Here is a 20,810-nt window from a genome sequence, read left to right on the forward strand (position 1 = left end):
AAGCCTGAGGATAGCACTTTTAATAAATATATTTTCCTTATCCTGCATTTTCCATGTCCACTCATTTTTCTCACCGTCTGGCAGGCAAAGTCAGTACTGTATGAACGTTTCTCTCTTGACTCACCTCTGAACACAGTTCTATCACTACAGGAGCCGAGCAGATGCTTTAACAACACTCTGGCATGCGCAAAGTGCACACGGCAACCCAAAAATAACAGCTGCACAACCTCAAGCTGCCGATTATCAGTCAGCTACCGCTTCCTGTTCATATGGCGTTGAGAAATCACAAGGTATCAACTGGAGATTTGTGAACGTGAGACGCTTAAATTACAAACACTTCCTTTAGAAAGTAGAAACTAGGAGGGGAATGATATACATCCATGAGCACAGTGCTGTTAGTGTTTATACTTAATGAAAGTAGCAGTGTGTGAAGTTACTAAGGCTTTAGGGGCCCAGTAGAGCATATAGAGGCATTTTTGACAACACACACAATTACAAAAACTAAAAGGGCTCAAGGGTAAAGATGCACATTTAGAATGAGGCCACGTACACAAGCTGTGCTTGGCAAACAGCTGTAGTGAGGTTTCCCTTTCAAATATTATGGAATTCTCAACAGTAAATCAGAACTGGACAGAAAATAACAAAAATCTCATATGACAACGCTGCTCAAACCATTTGCTGCATTTCAGCTGTTTCTCCCATCGAGTTAGGAGAGGCCACCTGACTTTGTCCAAACATCATCAGACGACAGACGCGAACCCCTTCCTGCTAATAAGAAGGAGTTGTCACTGGATCGTGGCTGTTACACAAAGCTCCTCCTGAGGTCGAGGAAAGGAAAACCAGGATGTCGGTAATCTCTGTGACACACTATACTACCTCACAGACGCTTATGGAGAAACGTTTACAGAGAAAGAGGAAAATGTGGAGAAACGTTCGAGTAAAATTTGAAATGCTGCCTGATAGATATGATGTATAGTATAAGTATAGGGATGCTGGAAGCCACCTTGCAAGACAACATGCTATGCTTTCTGAAGTGTACTGAATCCTGAAGGAAGAATTACAGAGACTAGTGCAGTGCCAGTAGGAAGTATGTATTCCCATAGTGGGAGCTGAAGATTTTTCAGTTATGGTAATGCATGATAAGGAACGTAAAGGCTAACATAATACAATACACTGTGTGTAATGCGTGGCTGACAGTCACAAAACAGCTAGCTATGCTAATGCTAATGGAAAAATGAAAACATTTGTGTTGTGCCCAATGAGGTTGCACAGTGTTTGTATTATGTTAGCCCTACGCTAATGCTAATCGTAACCTCGCTAGCTTACCTTGGGAAACAGGTTCGGCAAGTTAGCCACAAAGCAGTAGCATGCTAATGCAAAGTAAATATGTGCTTATGTATTGGTGAATGGACACCGACTTCGTTATTTCAGTATAACACCATTTTTTCTGCGGTGAACCGTGTGAAAATGTCTCACCTACCGTGAGGACAGCCTCTTCACTCCCACCTCCCCGCTCCAGACAGCACAGCTGCTGCTGATGAGCCGCTGCCTGCCTGGTGGTATGGTATTGAATACCAACTTCCATTGCTCGCTGGGTGCAGATGTGTGCAATCCACAGCTCCTGTGCCTGGTTTGTGTGTTCACTACTAGTGTATAGAAAGTATTGGTTGAACACAGAAGTGAGATTCACTATCACTGCTTGGTGTGTGTGCGAATATAACAAATTTGAATTCTCATTATAAGTAGAGGCAGTAGTGGATTAAAAATGCTTTTCTCCATGGACTTTGGTGTGGGGAGTGAGTGGTTTACAAAAGTTACACAAACTTCAGTTTCCTGTTGGAAAAGGCTGTCAAACAACAAAACGGAGGAGTGAACATTTTCTTAAGTTATCCTAGAGTTAAGTAGGCGTGATCATTCATTGTGGTTGTGCTCACTGTGGTCTCAAGCAGGGTGATGGTGCAGAGAATGCATGTAGCACTGTCACTGTAGCTCATACAAAAAGAGAAAAAAAAAAGAAGAAAGAATCTATGAGCTATGTCAGTGAGAACTTCCCTGGAGCTGTTGGTAAACATACACAGACAATAGTCATGGATACACAGTATAAAGTTAGAGAGTTTGAAATTCCTGCATATGCTTTGGATTAATGCCTCTTCAATTCAGCATTAAACAAGACCGTAGTCTGCCAACAAGTCCTGGTGCAAACCGCTGTCCCACTGTTTTCTATAGAGAAAACCAAACCTCCCGAGAGGCTAAACTGAACATCGGCCTGCCTACATAACGAGGTGCAGAGCCACAGAGGGCACATAGTTGCTCAATCACAGACCCCAAGTCCGGCCATGTGGAAAGCATAGTAGTTGCTGCACAATCATCACATCTAAACAAACAGTTCAGAGGAGCAAGTTCAACAAACGTGGCATTTGAGTAAATGCAGTGAACGCTGCAGCTTCGTAACAGTTGCAACCTGATCACCAGCTTCCCCCGGGGTAGTGTGAGCTTCAACATGAACGCAGCAAACGGCAAACATCAGCTGCAGATGGTCCATCACATTTTACTTTACTTTACAAGAACCACTCTGGTCTCCTGATCGGCTGCACCATTTGGTACAGATCGGTAGATATTTTTTGCGTTTCTATTAGGAACTACCAAAATAACCAGCCTCTTCCATTCAATTTTTTCGCACACTTCCCTTTTACCAGGGTAAATAGGTGCGGTAAGAGCTGTGGAGCTAAACCGGCTCGACTAACGACAGTTGATGTTTGGGCGACCGAAAAACGTCATTCCCTTGTGACCGGTATTCCTTCAGCGTCCGCGGTCTCTTCTCATACAAAGCTGTGTTTGTTGTCATGCTACATATCTTGCTGACATGGCAATCAGGCACATCGCACACCCCACCAAGTAAAGATACTGTTCTCAGTCAAAAACAGAAGCCTGACCCAAGGCTTTAATCATCCCAAACCATACGGTACTGTACCAATCCAAACCGTACCATGATGGAAACACAGCAAAAGGGTAGAGTTACTAGGGCCAATTTATTTTAATACCAGTGTGAGGAATATCAGCCAATAACAGCATGGACAAAAAAGTGATCTGGTCTCTGAATTTCAGGTGATAATTGATCAAAGTACTCATGACATTGACGTGCAAGTAGCTTCCAAACTTCATGATTATTTATAAAAACACTCAAACTGATTGTTTGATTATCAAAATAGTTTACAATGAATTTAGTAATCAATTAATACTCCTATATAAATAATAAGAATAATCGTTGCAGCCCTCGTATTAATGTCAGGTAATTTCTGGATTGATGACATTATGATTAAACCTCACGATGAATTTGATGCATCTGAATGCAATGTCGAGTTGGGGCAGAGTGGTCCATCGGAATAATCGCACAGCACTGGGTTAGCGGCAACTTCCTTTACACAAGTCATTAAAAATCTCAAAGCTGACTTAAGGACACAGTAACCTTTAAAATCTGACGGTAATATTGGACAAATTGTTCTTTTTACATATTAGTAGTCTTCGTACAGGCGTGTAGGTGACATTTAACAAAAAGGACAAAGAACAAAGGGTAGGAAAATATGGAAAGGACATCATTTTGAAGTAACATTTTGGGGGAAAATAATGTATATATTCACAAAATAGCAGAGCGTTATATGACATATGATGCTGCTCTTGTGTTTGTCTGTGAGAATAAAAGCTACAGCCTGAAGCAGATTGGCTCAGCTTAGCATACAGACTGCATGCCAACGTTATATATTATCGTATGGACTTTTACTGGTGTTAGTTTTAATATTACAGCTGAACAGATCTGGACAGAGCCAGCCTCGTGGTTTATTACTGTTTCCAGTCTTTACGCTAAGCTGAGTCAACATGCTGAAGGCTGTATATTAGTCTATTAGAGTCACTTTTCTCATCTAACTATCAGAAAGAAGATAAGTGAGGCATTTTACAGATTATCAAACTACTAAAAGCCATTTGGGAATAAACAAAACTATTGATAAAAGTCGTTTCTGCATCTCCAGGCAGACCCAGACACAAAGGACCTTCATGTGTTGGGATTTCTCAGACCTACAGCTGAGGTGTGACCTAGACAATTCTTCGGCTGAGCTGCACAGCGAGCGTTGGCAGAGCAGAGCAGAGCCAAGCATGAAATGAGCTTTACTCCTCAGAGAGGCAGACGGATAGCGCGATGAGAGGGATGAGGTGGATCTGTCCCTCTTGTTGTTAATCCACAGCTCAAGAAGAGCCAGAGAACTGTCCGATATTGCAATGATTTTTACAATCATTGCAATATCATGAATTGCAATTATCTTGGTCAGAAGTTCGACATGAAATTTGGTCTCCATCACTGCTTTGCAGCTTAAAAAAACCACAATGGTCCTAATTTGGTCTGATTGGAAAACTGAAGTTCTTACGTTTGGACAAAGCGGTTTTCGCCTCAGCGTTCAAATATGACACTCGTTCTATCAGCTGACCCAGCTCCTCCCTCCCATCCAGCCTGTTTCCAATTATCCCTGAACCCTGACTCCTCCACGAGACAAAGGCTGGCGAGTGCCTGGTGAGATTTGCGGCGTCTCTCTGGGGAGCATTTCATTTGTCGGGTCGCGATAAGCTCCTTTGTTCTCACTTTAACTCTCAGCATCGCATAATTGGCCACCATCTGCGGCTCTCATTCCTATTCTCTGTCTCTTCTGTAGCTCCCTCCCTTGAACTACACATGTATGTTCCCGGTAGGAAATCATACATCCGTTATCAATCCATACACTTCCCTAAATGATTATGCAACGCGATGAGGACCAATTACCAGGCCGGCTGGTACTTGACATATTGAAGGTGCTGAGGAAAGCAGCGTGTTTGTGTCTTCTGCTGGAGAACAGATGGACAGAGAAGGATGGATGGGGCATCAAGAGAAAAAACACACAGATCGTCTGGTCCACAAACTGCCGTTTTATGGTCTCGCTTTAGTCTTTCACACAGTTCTCAGTCATCAAACAGTGATAGAAAAAGCCTTTTTTTCTTTTCCTTTGCTCTTCCTACACAGTTCACAGTTCACTCTTTCAGCTTGGTTGAATCAAAAGTCTGTCCGACGCCTCCGACTTGTACAGAGTCCAGCAGCTGAGAACATCTATCTATGCTTAAATTATTATTAAATTATATTTACAAAACTTAATCCTGACTCCGAAGTGACATTTAAAAAAAAAAGTTTTTAGCCTTCCTAGCATTGGTAATGTCACACTGCCAATAAGTCATCCAATTTAAGTCTCATGTCCTCCACCACCCTTAAATTTGAATTTTTATTGAATGTGCTGCAACTTGGAAGGTGCAGGTTTATTACTGTGCAACCAACCATGGCTCAAAGTTCAGTTATATGTACACTCCGGTTAAAAAGTTTGGGGTCACTTAGAAATGTCCTAATTTTTGAAAGAAAAACACTTTTTTTTTTAATGAATATAACATTAAATTAATCAGAAATACACTTTAAAATGTGGTAAACGACTATTCTAGCTGCAAACGTCTGGTTTTTAATGGAATATGTACATAGTTGTAAAGAGGCCTATTTCCAGTGTTCCAATGGTACATTGTGTTTGCTATTTGCTATTTGATTAGGACACCCTTGAAAACCCTTGTGCAATGACTTTAGCACAGCTCAAAACTTTATTTTGAATAAAAATCATTATTTCTCATCATGTCAATGTCTTGACAATATTTTCTATTCATTTTGACACTATTTTGATGAATAAAAGTGTGAGTTTTTATGGAAAACAACAACAAATTGTATAGGTGACCCCAAACTTTTGAACGGTAGTGTAGGCTATTTGCTCGATACCTGATGTAAGTCTTCCAATCAACTTTCTGTGAGAAGCAACATGTCATTATTATTCATCTTGCCTTGAATCATCAAAATCTGAAAAAGACTCACCAAAACAAAAACATTAAGGTGCACGATACACATGCATCAAATGTGTCACTGGGTGTTTCCCTCTTCTCCAGACAAAGATAAAGAAAGACAAGGCACCTGGCTGCACGTGTGCACCATCAAACAATGTTTACAGACTTGCAAATAGTTATTTGGGGCATGTATATCCCAAGTGGCATGGAGTGGGTGCTCAAAAGAAAGGGAAAGAAAGGGAAAACTGTCGAAAATGAGGAGCTTCTCTGAGGAAAGTCTAAAACACCATCAAAGCTACGTCTATCAGCTCCACTGATCAAGCACCGTCTGATGAGGAAGTCTGCTCAACTGAAATTCATCAATAAAAAAGGCGCTGGATGCTCGAACACAGGCGATGAGGGATGAGCCTCATTAAAAGGAAAAAAAAAAACTACAGGGAACAAAGAGAATAAAATTAGTTTTAGGAGTAAAAGAACAAAGAGCAGTCGGACGATCTTTGTTTCTGAATTAATGTACACGCTCCATCTTCAGGCTTCTGTCTTCCACCGGCTCACGAAAACACAATAAACACCAGCTAATGTAGCCAGATGAAGTTATTGATATCATTTACAATGCATTAGCCCATCACCCATGTGTGTGTGTATGAATCTATGGTTCGTCTCCAGGGGGGCTGAACACATGCAGCAGAATCCCATCTGTTAGTGTTGTTGACAGCTGTGTGTGTGCGTTTGTGTATGTGTAAGTGTGTGTGTGTGTGTGGCCGCAGGGGGTGTATATAATGGAAACATGACAGATCACAGCCCTAAATGACAGGGGACAGAAACAAAACAGATGACACCAACTATTAGGCACTAATTTATATTAATACCTACACACCGATGCATGAAGACACACAACAACAATAATGCGCGCACACACACGTCTTATTAAAAATACTCAGCTCCATGTTTAAAACTATTCCCATATGACGTACCACCACACAGCAGCCCCAGAGGTGACAGAAATTACACCTCAACAACAAGAAGCCATGAAATTAGCAGTCTCATGTGGTTCGTGTGGAAAGCAAAAGAGAAAAGGCTAATTTTGAAATATAGCAACATTAAATACAAAAATGTGCATATATAAAGTATCTGGAATCTTAAAGGAGGATTATGCAGGATTTTTACTCTAAATTAACACCATTGGAGATGGTTCAATGGTTCAATGGTAAATGTTGCGGGGGAGACTGGGGGCCGTCTCCACTCCCCCTGGTGTCCGTTTGCGGAAAACCAGCCTCAGAATCAGTAGGTCTCGCAAAGTCTTGGGTTTTGAAATAAACACATTATTGTTTCAGGACACTACACACACATCGTACCCAGGTATCAGCTATATGATATCAAGATAGCAATAGCGTTATTCTATTCAAAGAAGCATGCAAAATGGATGCCGACTGGCATGGACATACCTCCACGTGAGGATAAGCAGCACGCAACGGTTGGATGTTAAAGGTCTCATATTATGCAAAATCTACTTTTTAATAATATTTGGGACTCTGGAGGCCCTATGAGTAGGCAAAAAAAAACAAACACACGATGTTGACTTCCGCTCTCACTGGGACGTCACAATGCGCTAAATTCCTGGAATTGTTGTCTCACAGAGCTCCGCTTTGTTCCTAAAAAACACGTGAGAGTGCTGGCGAGGGCAACAGTATCCGAAAACCGTAAGTCTGTGAAAAGTTCTATTATTGGCTCCACAGTGCAGCACAGAGTGCTACACAAACTTCCAGCCATTTATCTATCCAGTGGATACATGTGATATATGACGACAATGTGCCTGCTAGAGCCTGCAAATGATCAATTTTCCAAATGCTAACTGCTGTTAGCTCCCAGTAGCCTCTGTGGCTGATGTAATCTCCTGTCCCTTAAGTTTTGTTTTATTATTTATATCTTTTACTTTGGTCTTTCTTTTCTCTTGATGTGAACGATGTCCCAAGTTATAAAAAGTAAGGTTTGCTTCAAACACTCACGGCTACATTCTAGAAGCTGAAAGATAAATGTTCTTTGTGGCCTTGCACCAGAAATGATGCAGAACGATCAAAGAAAATCATCCAGGTCTTATATTCCCACCAATAACAATTGGAGCTAAAGCCGATTAAAAAACCCATTAAAACACATTCCCACTGGTCTGAACCCTTGTAACTCTGGACTAAATGGAATTTTTGACCAGTGGGAATGGATATATTTAGAATCTAAAAACTTCTTTAAGTGAGTTTTCTTCATCACCTTTTCTATTTGGTTACATACAACACATTTACTATCTTTATAGCATACATATTTCGAGGTACACTAACCAGGCTGTATTTCACTCTCATGACAGCCTGGAGTTGGCATAACGAGCACTGAAAGATTAGATCAGAGCTTGAGGCCTGCACTTCCTGCACTGGCTGAGTGCCACTGGTCCAACGAAACTTCATCGCTGATTCTCCAGATGGCCGGTCTGCCATTAGGCCAAACAATGCCACTTTCACTAATAAATGTCAAACTTAGCATCTAATGCTTCATGTAGGGGAAAGAGCTCTGGCTCTTAAGTGGGGAGGAGAGTGCACAAAGTAGACGCTCCAAACTTTACAACCCCTTTGCACCCGCACTTTTACAGTAACGCCGGCTAATGTGTGCACCCCTGTCCGGCTCCTTGGCTTCGGAGAGGGAGCTAAGAGCTGCCAGGAAAACACACAAAAGTCTCATCGCCCCCCATTTCTCGTTTCATTCCTAATGCCCACCTTCTCCTGGCTCCCATTAGCTCGAAGGCAACGGTTTCAAAACTATCATGTTACCACTGATTCAGGAACTGGTAACGCTGTCAACACACATACACTCACTCCAGATTAACAACCAGTGAAAACAAACCCTCGGCATCACACAGCGACGTAAGGGTCATGGAGTCTAAGGGATGATGGAGGGAGGAGGAGGAGGAGGATGAAGAGGGAAAAGGTTGAGGTGATAATCCCTGTTCTGGAGATGTTATGTCACATATCTGTATCTTTTTATTTGCTGTATATTAATTTACACACTTCCCTCTGACACCATGTGATTATTTTTTTTGGACTAATAGCTGCAATTAGGCACTCAGTATTTTGTAAGTACCCTTCATTGTCTCCGGGAATTGTGGTCCTCAGACGCTGGTGCTGCTGCTCCAACTACCAACTGTGGTATTACACAATACAATAGACAGGCTAAACCGCAATTATTATCTTCTTTTTTTATCCTTCCCTTTCACCTCCCACTTTGAAAACGATGTCTAATGAGAGCTTTCAGATATATGTTATGTTACACTAGTTCAACAGTGAGGAGACTACACTAGAGAGGATGCTGGTGAGTGGATGAAAACAACAAAAACACTCTTTCCCTGATAAAGAGGTGAAGAGGTGAGCCCCACCCAATCCTAGGCTGGGATGGGGTGGATGAAGGCTGCGATACCAGCAACAAAAAACCACTGGGATTATTACCCTACAGTTACATAATGGCTCCTCTGAAGAACAGTATCCTAAGCTACAGTATAGCTGGCACATCAGGGAGAACTTGCACAACACAGGAGGCAGAACAGGAGATTTGGTTTGAATGCAGAAAAAATAATCTTGTGTGGCCAAAAGACAATCAGTGGTTGCAGAAGCCGAACAGTTTCACATTCAAGGCACAGCTTTTTTCCCCTCAAATGGCAAATCTTGGGAGCAGATACCGACACGTTCTCCTTGACGCCTTCAAAAGGACATTTAAGAATCTATTTAGGCTGACAGGGGGGGTAACCCCAACATTGCTGAAGTTTAACGGAGGATTAGCCGCGTGACCTCAGGGATCAGAGGTTATCTGCTCGTGGCGACATCAACAGGATAAAGTTCAGGAAAATAAATGGCAGATAATTCCCTCGTGGATAAGACAACTCAATCATGAGTGTTACTGTCACCGTTAGCTGTGTTTGTGGCCACGTGGGTGTGCATGTGCATGATATACAAGAAAACAACCAGCATATGTGGTTGGCTTCATTTAAAGGGCCTATATTATGCAAAATCAACCCTAACCCTATGCTGAAGCCCCAAAAAAAGAACTACTCTATATATTAATCCAAGAATGACAATTTAAAGACACCAATTACCTTTATAATCCTTCATTGCAGCACTTGCAATTTGCTATTTGCATTATTTTCAACTGCAATTTCAATTTCCGAAAAGGATTAATTGTTCAGCCCTCGTCAGGTTTAGGGTCAGGAACATTATGTTCCCACAAAAAAAATACGAAAAACGAAAATATACTGAACGACTAGGTGTTTCGTGTAGGGATGTGAATCTTTGGGTGGCTAACGATTCGATTCTGATTCTTAGGGTCACAATTCGATTCAAAATCGATTCTCAATTCAAAAACTGATACAATGCATAGTGTGTTAAGGAAAATGATGGGGTTTGAGCTGTCTTGGCGGAGGTCTGCACTCTCTGAGTGCTTTTCTAGTTATAAATGCGAGATCTTGACAAAATGATATAAATATAGATTTCATAAGTTTATCACAGCAACACCACAGTGACTGTGCCTACATATCATAATCAAGCTATAAGAATACAAGCGTTCACAGGAAATTTGTTGATTTAAATATAAACCGTCTACTGGAATAATAATATCCTTAGATGACAGACGCGATCGTCTTTCTCATCTGTGCAACAGCAGAGGGTAAAACAAAAACAAAAAAAACTTCAGGCCCAATATGCCCATTTACGGTCTGCCGAGTATTCCACGAGCTTGTTAAATAAATCCGAGGGTCTCCAGAGACGTAAGCAAAACACAGAGGGGCTCCTTCTAAAACTGGGCTTCACTGGAAAAGCAAACAGCTTTGTGTCCAAGTGAAAGTCTCTTCATACAAGTACTCTGACAAAATGTTTCCTCGATCAAAGCAGGTTACAATAACAATATGATATGATACAACTAATGACACACAACATCAGTCCAAGTCAGAATATAAGCAGGACTTAGTGATAACAACGCATTGGACACTTTCTTCAAAATGTATTTTAAATATTAACTTTTTTTTCCTTGCAAACACATCCTTTATCCCAATAACCCTCTCTACAGGACACACTATTCCCCCTCTCTCTCCTTCTCTCTCAGAGTCTGGGACAGAACATGCCATTCTTTCTCTTCATTTCTATCCCCCTATCCATTTCCCCCCTTCTGACAGTGAGCCAGCCCAACATGTGGTGTATTTATTTGGTCTTTTGGCTTGTTGTTGGCTGGAAGTGGATGTTCCCAGCAGCAGCAGCGGCGGCATTTGTCTCTTGGAGTGGTAGCCATACCAGAGGGTGGCTTTTTCGAACTACCGAGTGGTCTGTGAAACGTTGGGGTGGCTACGTTTAACTGCGCAAGTTTATTAAGAAAGTGTATCGTTTCTCTGGGAAAATCCAGTGGTAAAATGTTATAAATAAAATTCAAATAAGGAAAAGTTGGCGATAAAGAGACAACAATCACACAATGTGACATTGAAATATCATAATATGCTCTTACATAAATCACCAGCATGAAAAGAAAAACATGTAAAGTGGTCGTGGAGACAAACAGGAAATGCTACAACATAAATTTTGCGGGTGTTTTTTTTCCCTCCCGTTTTAAAGACTGTGTGAAAAATATACAACAGGAACCAAGTCTGAGGAGAAACTGCATACCTGTTTTAGATGAGACACATTTTTGAGCTGCGTTCCAATGACAAACAAGTGATTCATGAAGCTTTGTCTTTGTCTGCATCTGACGTGGCTTTTGCTGCAGCTGCAGCAGCAGCAAACAAACCAACAGAAATGTTTTCACAGGTTTATTCCTTCCGTGAAATTTGGAGAGCTAAAAAGTGTCAGAATGCAGGTTTAAAAATAACGCGCTACAAAGCTCATCTCCGACACCCACGCATGCATCTCTTAAGAACAACACGAGGATATTAATTGGAGTAGAAAAACTCAAACCCCTCAGGGTCTTCTCTAATGCACAAAGTGAAGCTCTATTGATTACTGAGCTGCAGCAGAGGAAATGTTAATCGCAGCAGCAGTTTATCTAAAATTGCAGGAAAATGACAGGAGTCAAGCTTCACTTGACTCCAACCAATTTTCCACGAAGTTTCTGGAAAAAATGGAAACTTGACTCCCCTGTTGGCCGCTCTGTAAAAACCGAAACAACGATGCAGCATTTTGCAAACGATTTCGCGGAACCACAGATTCCACTGTGTGGGCAACCTCTGGTTAACAAGACTGTGTTTTTATGGGGGACATTTCACTCTACAAGAAAGGAAAGGGGAAGCCCCCCGTTAAATAAACTCCTTCAGACTATTAAACCAACCAGCGTCATTAGAGGCCAAGATAACAAAACCACATATATTGTGCGTATAGAGGCTAGACGGCTAATTAAAATGAGTCACATGTTGGGAAATCTCCCCACAAGGACACAAGCGTCTTTCTCTGTGTGTGTGTGTGTGTGTGGGGTCATGTCAATGACGTTTGTTTTCTTACCTGGACTTGCCCTTTGCCCATGATCTTGTCCACAATCTCGTTGTCGTCTTTGTTGAGCATGGTTTTGTCGTAACACTTCTCGTAACACAGGATCCGCAGGTACTGGGAGCCCTCCAACTCTATTTCAAACTCCTGTTAGACGACACGGAAGGGGAATTAATTCAATGTTTGTCTTTGCATAGCAACAACAGCGGGGAGGCAATGTATAGTGAAAGGAGTCCTGGACTAGATTTCTCATTAGATGTCTTCTGAACCCTTAGAAGCTTTGCTAAGTTTTGTGAGTGCATATGGAGTGAAGGAGACATATTATACCCAATTTCTACAAGTTAACCTAGTTCCCTGGTGTCCTAATGAACATGTCTGTGACATATTTTGGTCAAAAGGATAAAGCACCATATGCAGTTCAATCACCCTGCCAAAAAGACCCTGTTCAGAACGCTCGCTTGAGACATGGAAACTACGTCAGCGTCACTGAGGCTCCGGGCAGCTAACAGCAGTTAGCATTTGTAAAAGCCAATATTTGCTGACTCTAGCTGGGCACATTGCCGTCATATATAAAATGTATCCACTGGACATGTAAATCCTTCGAGGCTGGAAGTTTGTGTGGAACTCTGTGCTGCACTGTGGAGCAGTTTTCACACTTTGCCTACTCATAGGGCCTCCAGAGTCCCAAATATAAGTACTAAAATTATGAAAAAGTTGATTTTGCATAATATGTCTCCTTTAAAGGGTACGGGCGGGTGCGGTATGACATTAGAACTAACGGTGAGCGGGAAGCTTCACAGGTAGTATGGGCGAGTGCAGATTTACCCGTGCAGGACTCGGTCACGTTTTGGTGACTCACCTCATTCCACTGTGGCTCTGATGTGTCCCTGAAGACTCGGGTTTTGGCCTTGCTGACAAAGTATCCGTACGAGTCCACTTCCAGGGTGCAGTACAGATCTGTTGAAAACACAGTCGGTGCAAAGATTCATCAGATGTTATCATTAAATAACTGAAAATACTGAGTAAACATTCAAGGTTCTTGACAGCTTTGTTAATGGCACAGCCGAGCTGAGCAGTTTTATGAGTTATAAGAACTATGCGGTTGCATTACAAGTCTCTGTTGATCACATTTTTATCATCTTGCAGTAAACGTACAGCCCTTAAAACTATTATTAGAGTCATTAAAGCTGAGTTTTAGAGGATAATGACATCACAACATGGAGATAATTTCTTTTCATTTAAAGTCAGACTGATAAGAGGCCAATACAATTTATAGTCAACAACTTTATGTTATGTAATTTTCACATAGGGCTGCTACTAACAACCGTTTTTAGTATTTGATAATTGACTTGTTATTTTCTAAGTTTATTGGTATTTCATATATCAGTGAAGACATATCAATCTTTACTGGTTCTTTTCAATCAACAAATACTTGACTGTCAGTCAATTAATTGATAACTAATACTTCACCGTCTCATCCAGAAAATGGATGAACAACTGCACTTCAGTGCTGCTGTGTTTGCAAAAAAGCAGGATCGAGACTCGAGAACTCAATATTTCACTTAAGTCCCTTTTCAGATCTACATCATGTCTGTCAAACACAAAAATAAAAAATAAAAAAGTCCCCTGACTCCATTTTAAAGGTACAGTGTGTAACATATGTATGTGGGTAAGTTCTACAAACTAAACACCTTTAACTTTTGATGCTAAATGAAGGCTACATATATTAGGGCGAGGGATATTCAGCTGCAACATACAACTTCACTGATGAATGTTGCTAAATTTACATACTGTACTTTCAATTCAATTTAAACTCAGTTTTCTCAGTGACAGAGAGTGACTAAATGTTTAATTCAGATGTGTTAATAATGTGCAGTTACAGGATGAAAGAGCTTTTCTTTTTTCCGAAGGCCTTTAAAAAGTCAATATGAGCTGACACTGCTCCTCCGGCTCTTTACATCCTCGTACTAAAGTCATCACTCTCCTGGGATCGCCATGTGCTCGGCTCTTACACGGAGCAATTAAGTCTGTTAATGTGTTTCTTCAAATGCTGCTGTAGCTGTTCCTGCAGACCACACTTCCAACTGTCTGTAAAGTGTCTGCAGTGCGTCCTGCAGCGTGGACGCGCTCCCGCGGGTGCGTCCCCACCTGACAGCATGATGGATGAGTGAACGACTTGACCTTTAACACCAGAGGAGTCACTGAGATTGGGTGATTGAACCAGGGGGAGACGGCTGAATCTCGTATGCAAATTTAGAGAACACGCCGATATATCACGTTCACACTGCAACATCAAAAGCAATGTCATCTAAACAACGCTCTGACCTGAGCCCGGTTAGAGAAAGATACCAAGTCAGCAAATAAAACACTGACATAATGTATCTTTACATCTATAAAGTGAAGGACTTGAATGTATAATGGGATCTTGTTCCATCTGGTATCATTCCTTCTGTGTTTGTTTTCTCAGCATCTTGAGAGGTTCGGCCATAATTACTCCCGGCGAGGAAGAGATTAGCAGCGGTGGTATGGAGGAAGTTCAGCAGAGGGAAATTCAGCGTGACCATCTGGGGGATATTTATTAAATGGAGCAGTTATTGTACGTTTCCGCTACATACAGAAGCAGACGAGCTTATTGCAGCCACCTCTGCTTTGACATTAGACAACATTTCGCTGCTTCAGTGAGGAGATGGTGGAACATTAAGAAACTGCAACTAATAATTACCTCCATCAATCAATCAATTAGTTTGTCAATTAATTTATTCCTCATTTGGTTTATCAGTGTCAGTCGGTGTTCCACCAACCCTTGAATGTTTTGTTTTGGCCACAATCTAAATATATTTCCTTTACAGTCATGGAGGAGCAAACTGATCAAACTGATTAGTCAATTATCACCGTAGTTGTGGTCCATGACACCAATAATATCAAGATACGCGACGCATGGTCCACGATACCAATAATATCAGGATACAGTACGCGACACATGGTCCACGATACCAATAATATCACGATACGTGACGCATGGTCCACGATACCAATAATATCATGATGCGATACGGGACGCATAGTCCACCTTATCAATAATATCATGATACGATACGGGACGCATGGTCCACAATACCAATAATATCACAATACGCGGCGCATGGTCCATGATACCAATAATATCATGATATGATAAGCGACACATGGGCCACGATACCAATAATATCACGATATGTGACACATGGTCCACGATACCAATAATATCACGATAAGATACGGGACACATGGTCCACGATACCAATAATATCACGATATACGCGACTCATGGTCCATGATACCAATAATATCACGATACGCGACGCATGGTCCACGATACCAGTAATATCACGATACGCGACGCATGGTTCATGATACCATACGTGACACATGGTCCACCATACCAATAATATCACGATGTGATACGGGACACATGATCCACGATACCAATAATATCACGATACGATACGGGACGCATGATCCACGATACCAATAATATCACGATACGATACGGGACGCATGATCCACGATACCCAATATTGTATATGTGTATTATTAATCCTCCTCAGCTACTACATTTATTTAAATAGTGATTTCTTTTCTCATCTGAGAGAGGCTCATATGTACAGACCTAAAACTCAAACAAGGCCAGAAAGGTATTTTTGTGTCCTCCAGGAAGGCTTCAGTAAGGTGGACAAACTAAAAGAGGCTGAACTTCATGGGTTTTACATTTTTTCCTGGCAGGTCAGTATCAGGCACAGAGTATGAGGGGGGATAACTTGGTCAGCATGGGGCCTCTGACCCTTAAATCCACAGGTTAATGGATACCATCCTTTTCCACCTCAATTAGTGGAGGACTGTGGGCCTTGTAATGTGTCTGTGTTCTTATGGAGGAGGCTAATCTTTGCTCTGGGCTGTGTTGAACGCAGGGTCAAACTGCCAGTTCACAGAATTCGGAGACAAGTGATAATCAGTAAAACTAATCAGTGTTTTCCAAGAGCCACAATCCCTAGAGCTAATGTTTTTTTGCTTGAAGGCCTTGGGAGGAAATAGAAACACCGATAACTGAAATGTTTTCATGGAATCCAGAGGAAGAAAACATAAACAACAAATAACAATGTAAGCATCGAGTGTGGGATTGGATTAAACGCAGAATTCATGAGTCATGAGAACTTGTTCAACAATGGAGAAAAGAACAGAGTGAAAACATGTGTTTTAAATTGAGGATTAAAAGGACTCGGTTTGGGTGCTATTACATAACTTCTTATTGTCGTATCGTTACTTTAATATTATACACGAATAACCTCTGGTGTCTAGGTGTTGCTGTACAAGATCATACAAGTGACACACGTGGACGCAGCTGGGCTCACTTAAAACCACTTCACTCGGGTCGAAGTTACAACTGTGGCATTTCAATTTGGATTTGTGCTCACTTCCTATGCAACAACTGCAATTTTTCAGCATCAGGTTTCAGCAGCAGATGTATATATGTGCATATACATATGTATATATACATATGTATATGCACATATGTATATATACATATGTACATATGTATATATGTGCATATACATATGTATATATGTACATATACATGTGTGTACATATACATATGTATATATGTACATACATATGTATATATATGTACATATACACACATACATGTGTACATATGTATATATATATGTACATATACACACATACATGTGTACATATGTATATATATATGTACATATACACACATCCATACATGCATACACACATACATATATACACACATATGTAGATATACGAATATACACATATATATATATACATATACACATACAAATACAAATACATATATACACGTACATACACATATATACACGTACATACACATATATACACGTATATACACATGTACATATATAAAAACAAGAACAAAGTTACGTGTTGTGCACCTCTCTTCTAAGTTATGTTTCCCACTGAAGTTTTTCAGGAGATGCTGAACTCCCAGCTCGTTCTTCGGCTGTGACCCAGTTTAAAAACTCTGCCCTGGGCTGAATTTAAAGCCCTTTCCCAGTGGGGTGAGGTGGGGGATGAGGCAGGGGGTAGTTATCACAGCTCCAATAACATCCTCTAGTGCATGTTTGCTTTTTCAATCAAAAAGAAAAACGCAACAAGAAGGCCATTGTTGAGGACTGCGCATCTGTTTAGCTGTCTGAAGCACGAACTGCATTACATCATCGATTGTGATATGACAATTCAAACCCCTTATAACAGAAATACATGGCTTTCAGGGGGAATGACAGTGACTTCAACAATGCAACTGCAACCACAACAAACCTACATCACACAGGGGCTGAATTACACAACATCACAACACAACAACTACACAAAAAAAAGGCTGTTAGACAATGTCATTAAGCTACATCTGTGAGAAGTTGTGGTAAAGGGAAGGATAAAGACACACAATGTCAACCATCATCTCTCTGCTCACTGGGTTGTTTTCCAAATGCATGAACTATGTGAGAAAAACAACACAATGTCTGGATATGTTTAATAAGCTTTATGGAAATGTAACTAAATGTGGTCAGTGGGGTTGCAAAATTGCAGGAATTTTCAAAATTGGAGACTTTCCATGTGAATTAATGTGAATAAAGTGGTCATTTTCAAAATTGTTGGTTGGTAAATAATAGATTGAATCATAATCTTGGCTAAAACAATCAGATTTGATGCAAATGCAGTTGGATGTTAATGCTATTCTCCAATCACAGGCACATGGCTCACTACTTACTTACTGCAGGGCTGTAAGGAATGTTTTACTCAACATTCAAATGAATATGCATCATGTGTTTTATTAGTGTATCATTTTGCATGTATGTTTATGACAGTTTCTTTAAATTACCCAACATTTCCAGGTGAGAATTACCTGGAAAATTTGGAAAGTTTTTCCAAATTTGGAATATGTCCACAATTCCCAAACTAAAGTTCCCATAGAAAGTTTCTATGAGTTTTGTACTACCCCTTTGAAATAGTCTGTACAAAAATGAAACCATTTGTCTGTAACAAACGTTGCTTATGCCGTTTAACCCTTTAACACCTACCCCTCAAAATGTCTGTGTGGATTATTTGCTTAATGTAACCATAAAAGGACCAGATAATGTCCTTTAAATGTGCATTATGCAATAAATCTGAAGCAACTGGCCGTAAAATCCTCCTAATATGTCACAGAGACTCAGAAATAATATTCATATAACAGTACAGCCAAAATATTTGCATTAAAAAAATCGTTTGCAGACTGCAAATCATGTTTATGGTTTATGGTTTATGGTTTATGGTTTATAATCATGTTTTGGCATAAGCGCCACCTGCCGCCGTCTACCAAACATGGCAGTCAGTAGAGTCTCAGCTGCCAAGCAACCAGGGGTTGCCAGTTATGTCAGAGCTACAATGGTGGAGAAAACGAAACCTAAAAGACCTCAGTATTTAGAGTTTGAGTGTAGTAACCGTTTTTGACCACATTCTTGCATATGGCGCCTTTAACTAAGGGATTCTGTAAATTATTCAAGAATAACTTCCAATATCTGGCAGTTCTTTACATTTTCCTGCATGATAAAATACTGCTTTAACAATGAAATGAAAATGAAAACAAATTATCTGCAGTTGTTGGTGAACCACAGATTTTGCATGCTAAATTTGAAATTGGAACATTATGAACAAATTTACAATAAATTTTGTGTCTCTCAATGTGCAAAAACAGGCTAAAAAATGGAAACTACTAAATACTGTATGTACTGGTGTTCTTCCATCTCTCTCCTCGCTGGCGACAAAGATGCCGATTCTAAGTCTTCCTGAAACTACACGAGTGGAATTACCATTACATTAACCACGATAGCGCAAACCGTTGCGTTACTACGGTAATGCAAAGTGCGCTTGTGCAAATGTGTAGTCATCAATTTGCTTGGTGTTATAGGGTTAATTGATGGTGACTTTGTCCGACAAAAAACAACTGGAAGAACAACCTCTTACAAGAGCTCTGTTTGGTGCTGTATAATCGTGAGCTGTATGTTCCCCTGGACACGTCAGACTGTATCAGTCAAAGTTACCAAACTTCCCTGTACACAAACAGAGACACACTTGCTTCATTTTGAAACCCCCACGGCTTTCTGTGATCCATCGAGGATCACACAGGCTTTTCAGAGGCGAGAGAGAGAGAGAGAGAGAGAGAGCTTTCCAATCCATTACCCAGGAAATCTTCGCATGTCTGCTTTCATATACCGGGGGCTGTCATGGTTACTGAGGAAATCACATCTCTCCCTCTCCGTCACTTTTTCATATATTTGAAATTTGAACTGGTGCTTGTGTAACATGGCACAGAACGTACCACTGCTCCAGCTGTCCACTACTGAGAGACATCAAGAGAGTCTGAGAGAGTATGCGTGTGTTGAAAACTCTTCTTTTTACGATTCTACATTCTCCTTTCATGCATGTTGATGTGTTTGCATCATTAGGAATGTATGCACATTACAGAAAGTACAACAAATGAGTGTGCCCTTATACCGATATTAAGAATTTGAGTATCTACAGATACTGATATTATTCCGATACAGTCATTTACAAACTATGACGCCGTTAGCAGATTTTGGATCATATCGGATTCTATATCGGACCAAAACCGATACTGACCGATACCGATTCTCATCCCTAATTCTTAATAGTAGAAATATTCTATATTCTACATTCACAGATGTGGAAATGCATGTTTATTATATCACTGTATTTGCCGCTGTGACACCATCAATTTCTCCATTGTGGGACTAATACACACACTTTAATGCCACTGTGTGTTTACCTGGCAGATGTGTAGAGTACACGCACAGCAGCTATGTTTGAGGAGATGCTGAGCCAAAGTGTGTGCATCAGCGTGGTTAAAAAGCAGACAAAATATAGAGAAAAAAATTGCAATTCCTTACTGGACTTACTGGCTGAGTCCGTGAATCCTTTGGCAGAGTGGACGATCACATGCAAGAAGCCGTACAGGCCAGGAGTCTCCTCATCTGGAAAACACACACAAAAAGACACAAAGACAAGTTAGTCCAGTTCTGACTGTATATATGGTGATGTAAATGTGTTTAACAGTCAATCACATTCAAAGTTTGTGTACAAAAATGGTTGAAGACTACATTTTTATACCCAACATTGAGCAGGTTCATTGGGCTCCAGTCAGAAATTAATCAAGCGCAACATTCAACCACTAAAACTATTTTATCTGTCCAGGAATGCATGTAAATAATTATAATGTGACAAGCAATAATAATGTGCTTTATTCTTTTTTCCCCCTGTTTTACTGTAAAACAGTACATTTGAAAATTCATGGATTGCAAATAATTATATTTTAGCATTAAAAATATCCTTTCAGAT

The 20,810-nt window shown here is 40.6% G+C and overlaps 1 protein-coding gene across 3 annotated transcripts in view; it reads right to left on the reverse strand.

The window, feature by feature from the left end:
- The window catches only part of abr (ABR activator of RhoGEF and GTPase), a gene marked incomplete at its 5' end in the record, with an annotated part of 129,052 nt that overhangs the window by 31,595 nt on the left and 76,647 nt on the right, over window positions 1–20,810 (reverse strand). For all 3 annotated transcript variants that reach the window (XM_083910742.1, XM_083910741.1, XM_083910743.1), the window contains 3 exons: window positions 12,402–12,533; window positions 13,246–13,343; window positions 20,372–20,446. In XM_083910742.1, coding sequence (XP_083766868.1) covers window positions 12,402–12,533; window positions 13,246–13,343; window positions 20,372–20,446 — 305 coding nt within the window. The remainder of the gene's footprint in view (window positions 1–12,401; window positions 12,534–13,245; window positions 13,344–20,371; window positions 20,447–20,810) is intronic.

This window comes from Microchirus variegatus (assembly GCF_963457635.1).
Source record: "Microchirus variegatus genome assembly, chromosome: 2".
Lineage (NCBI taxonomy): Eukaryota > Metazoa > Chordata > Actinopteri > Pleuronectiformes > Soleidae > Microchirus > Microchirus variegatus.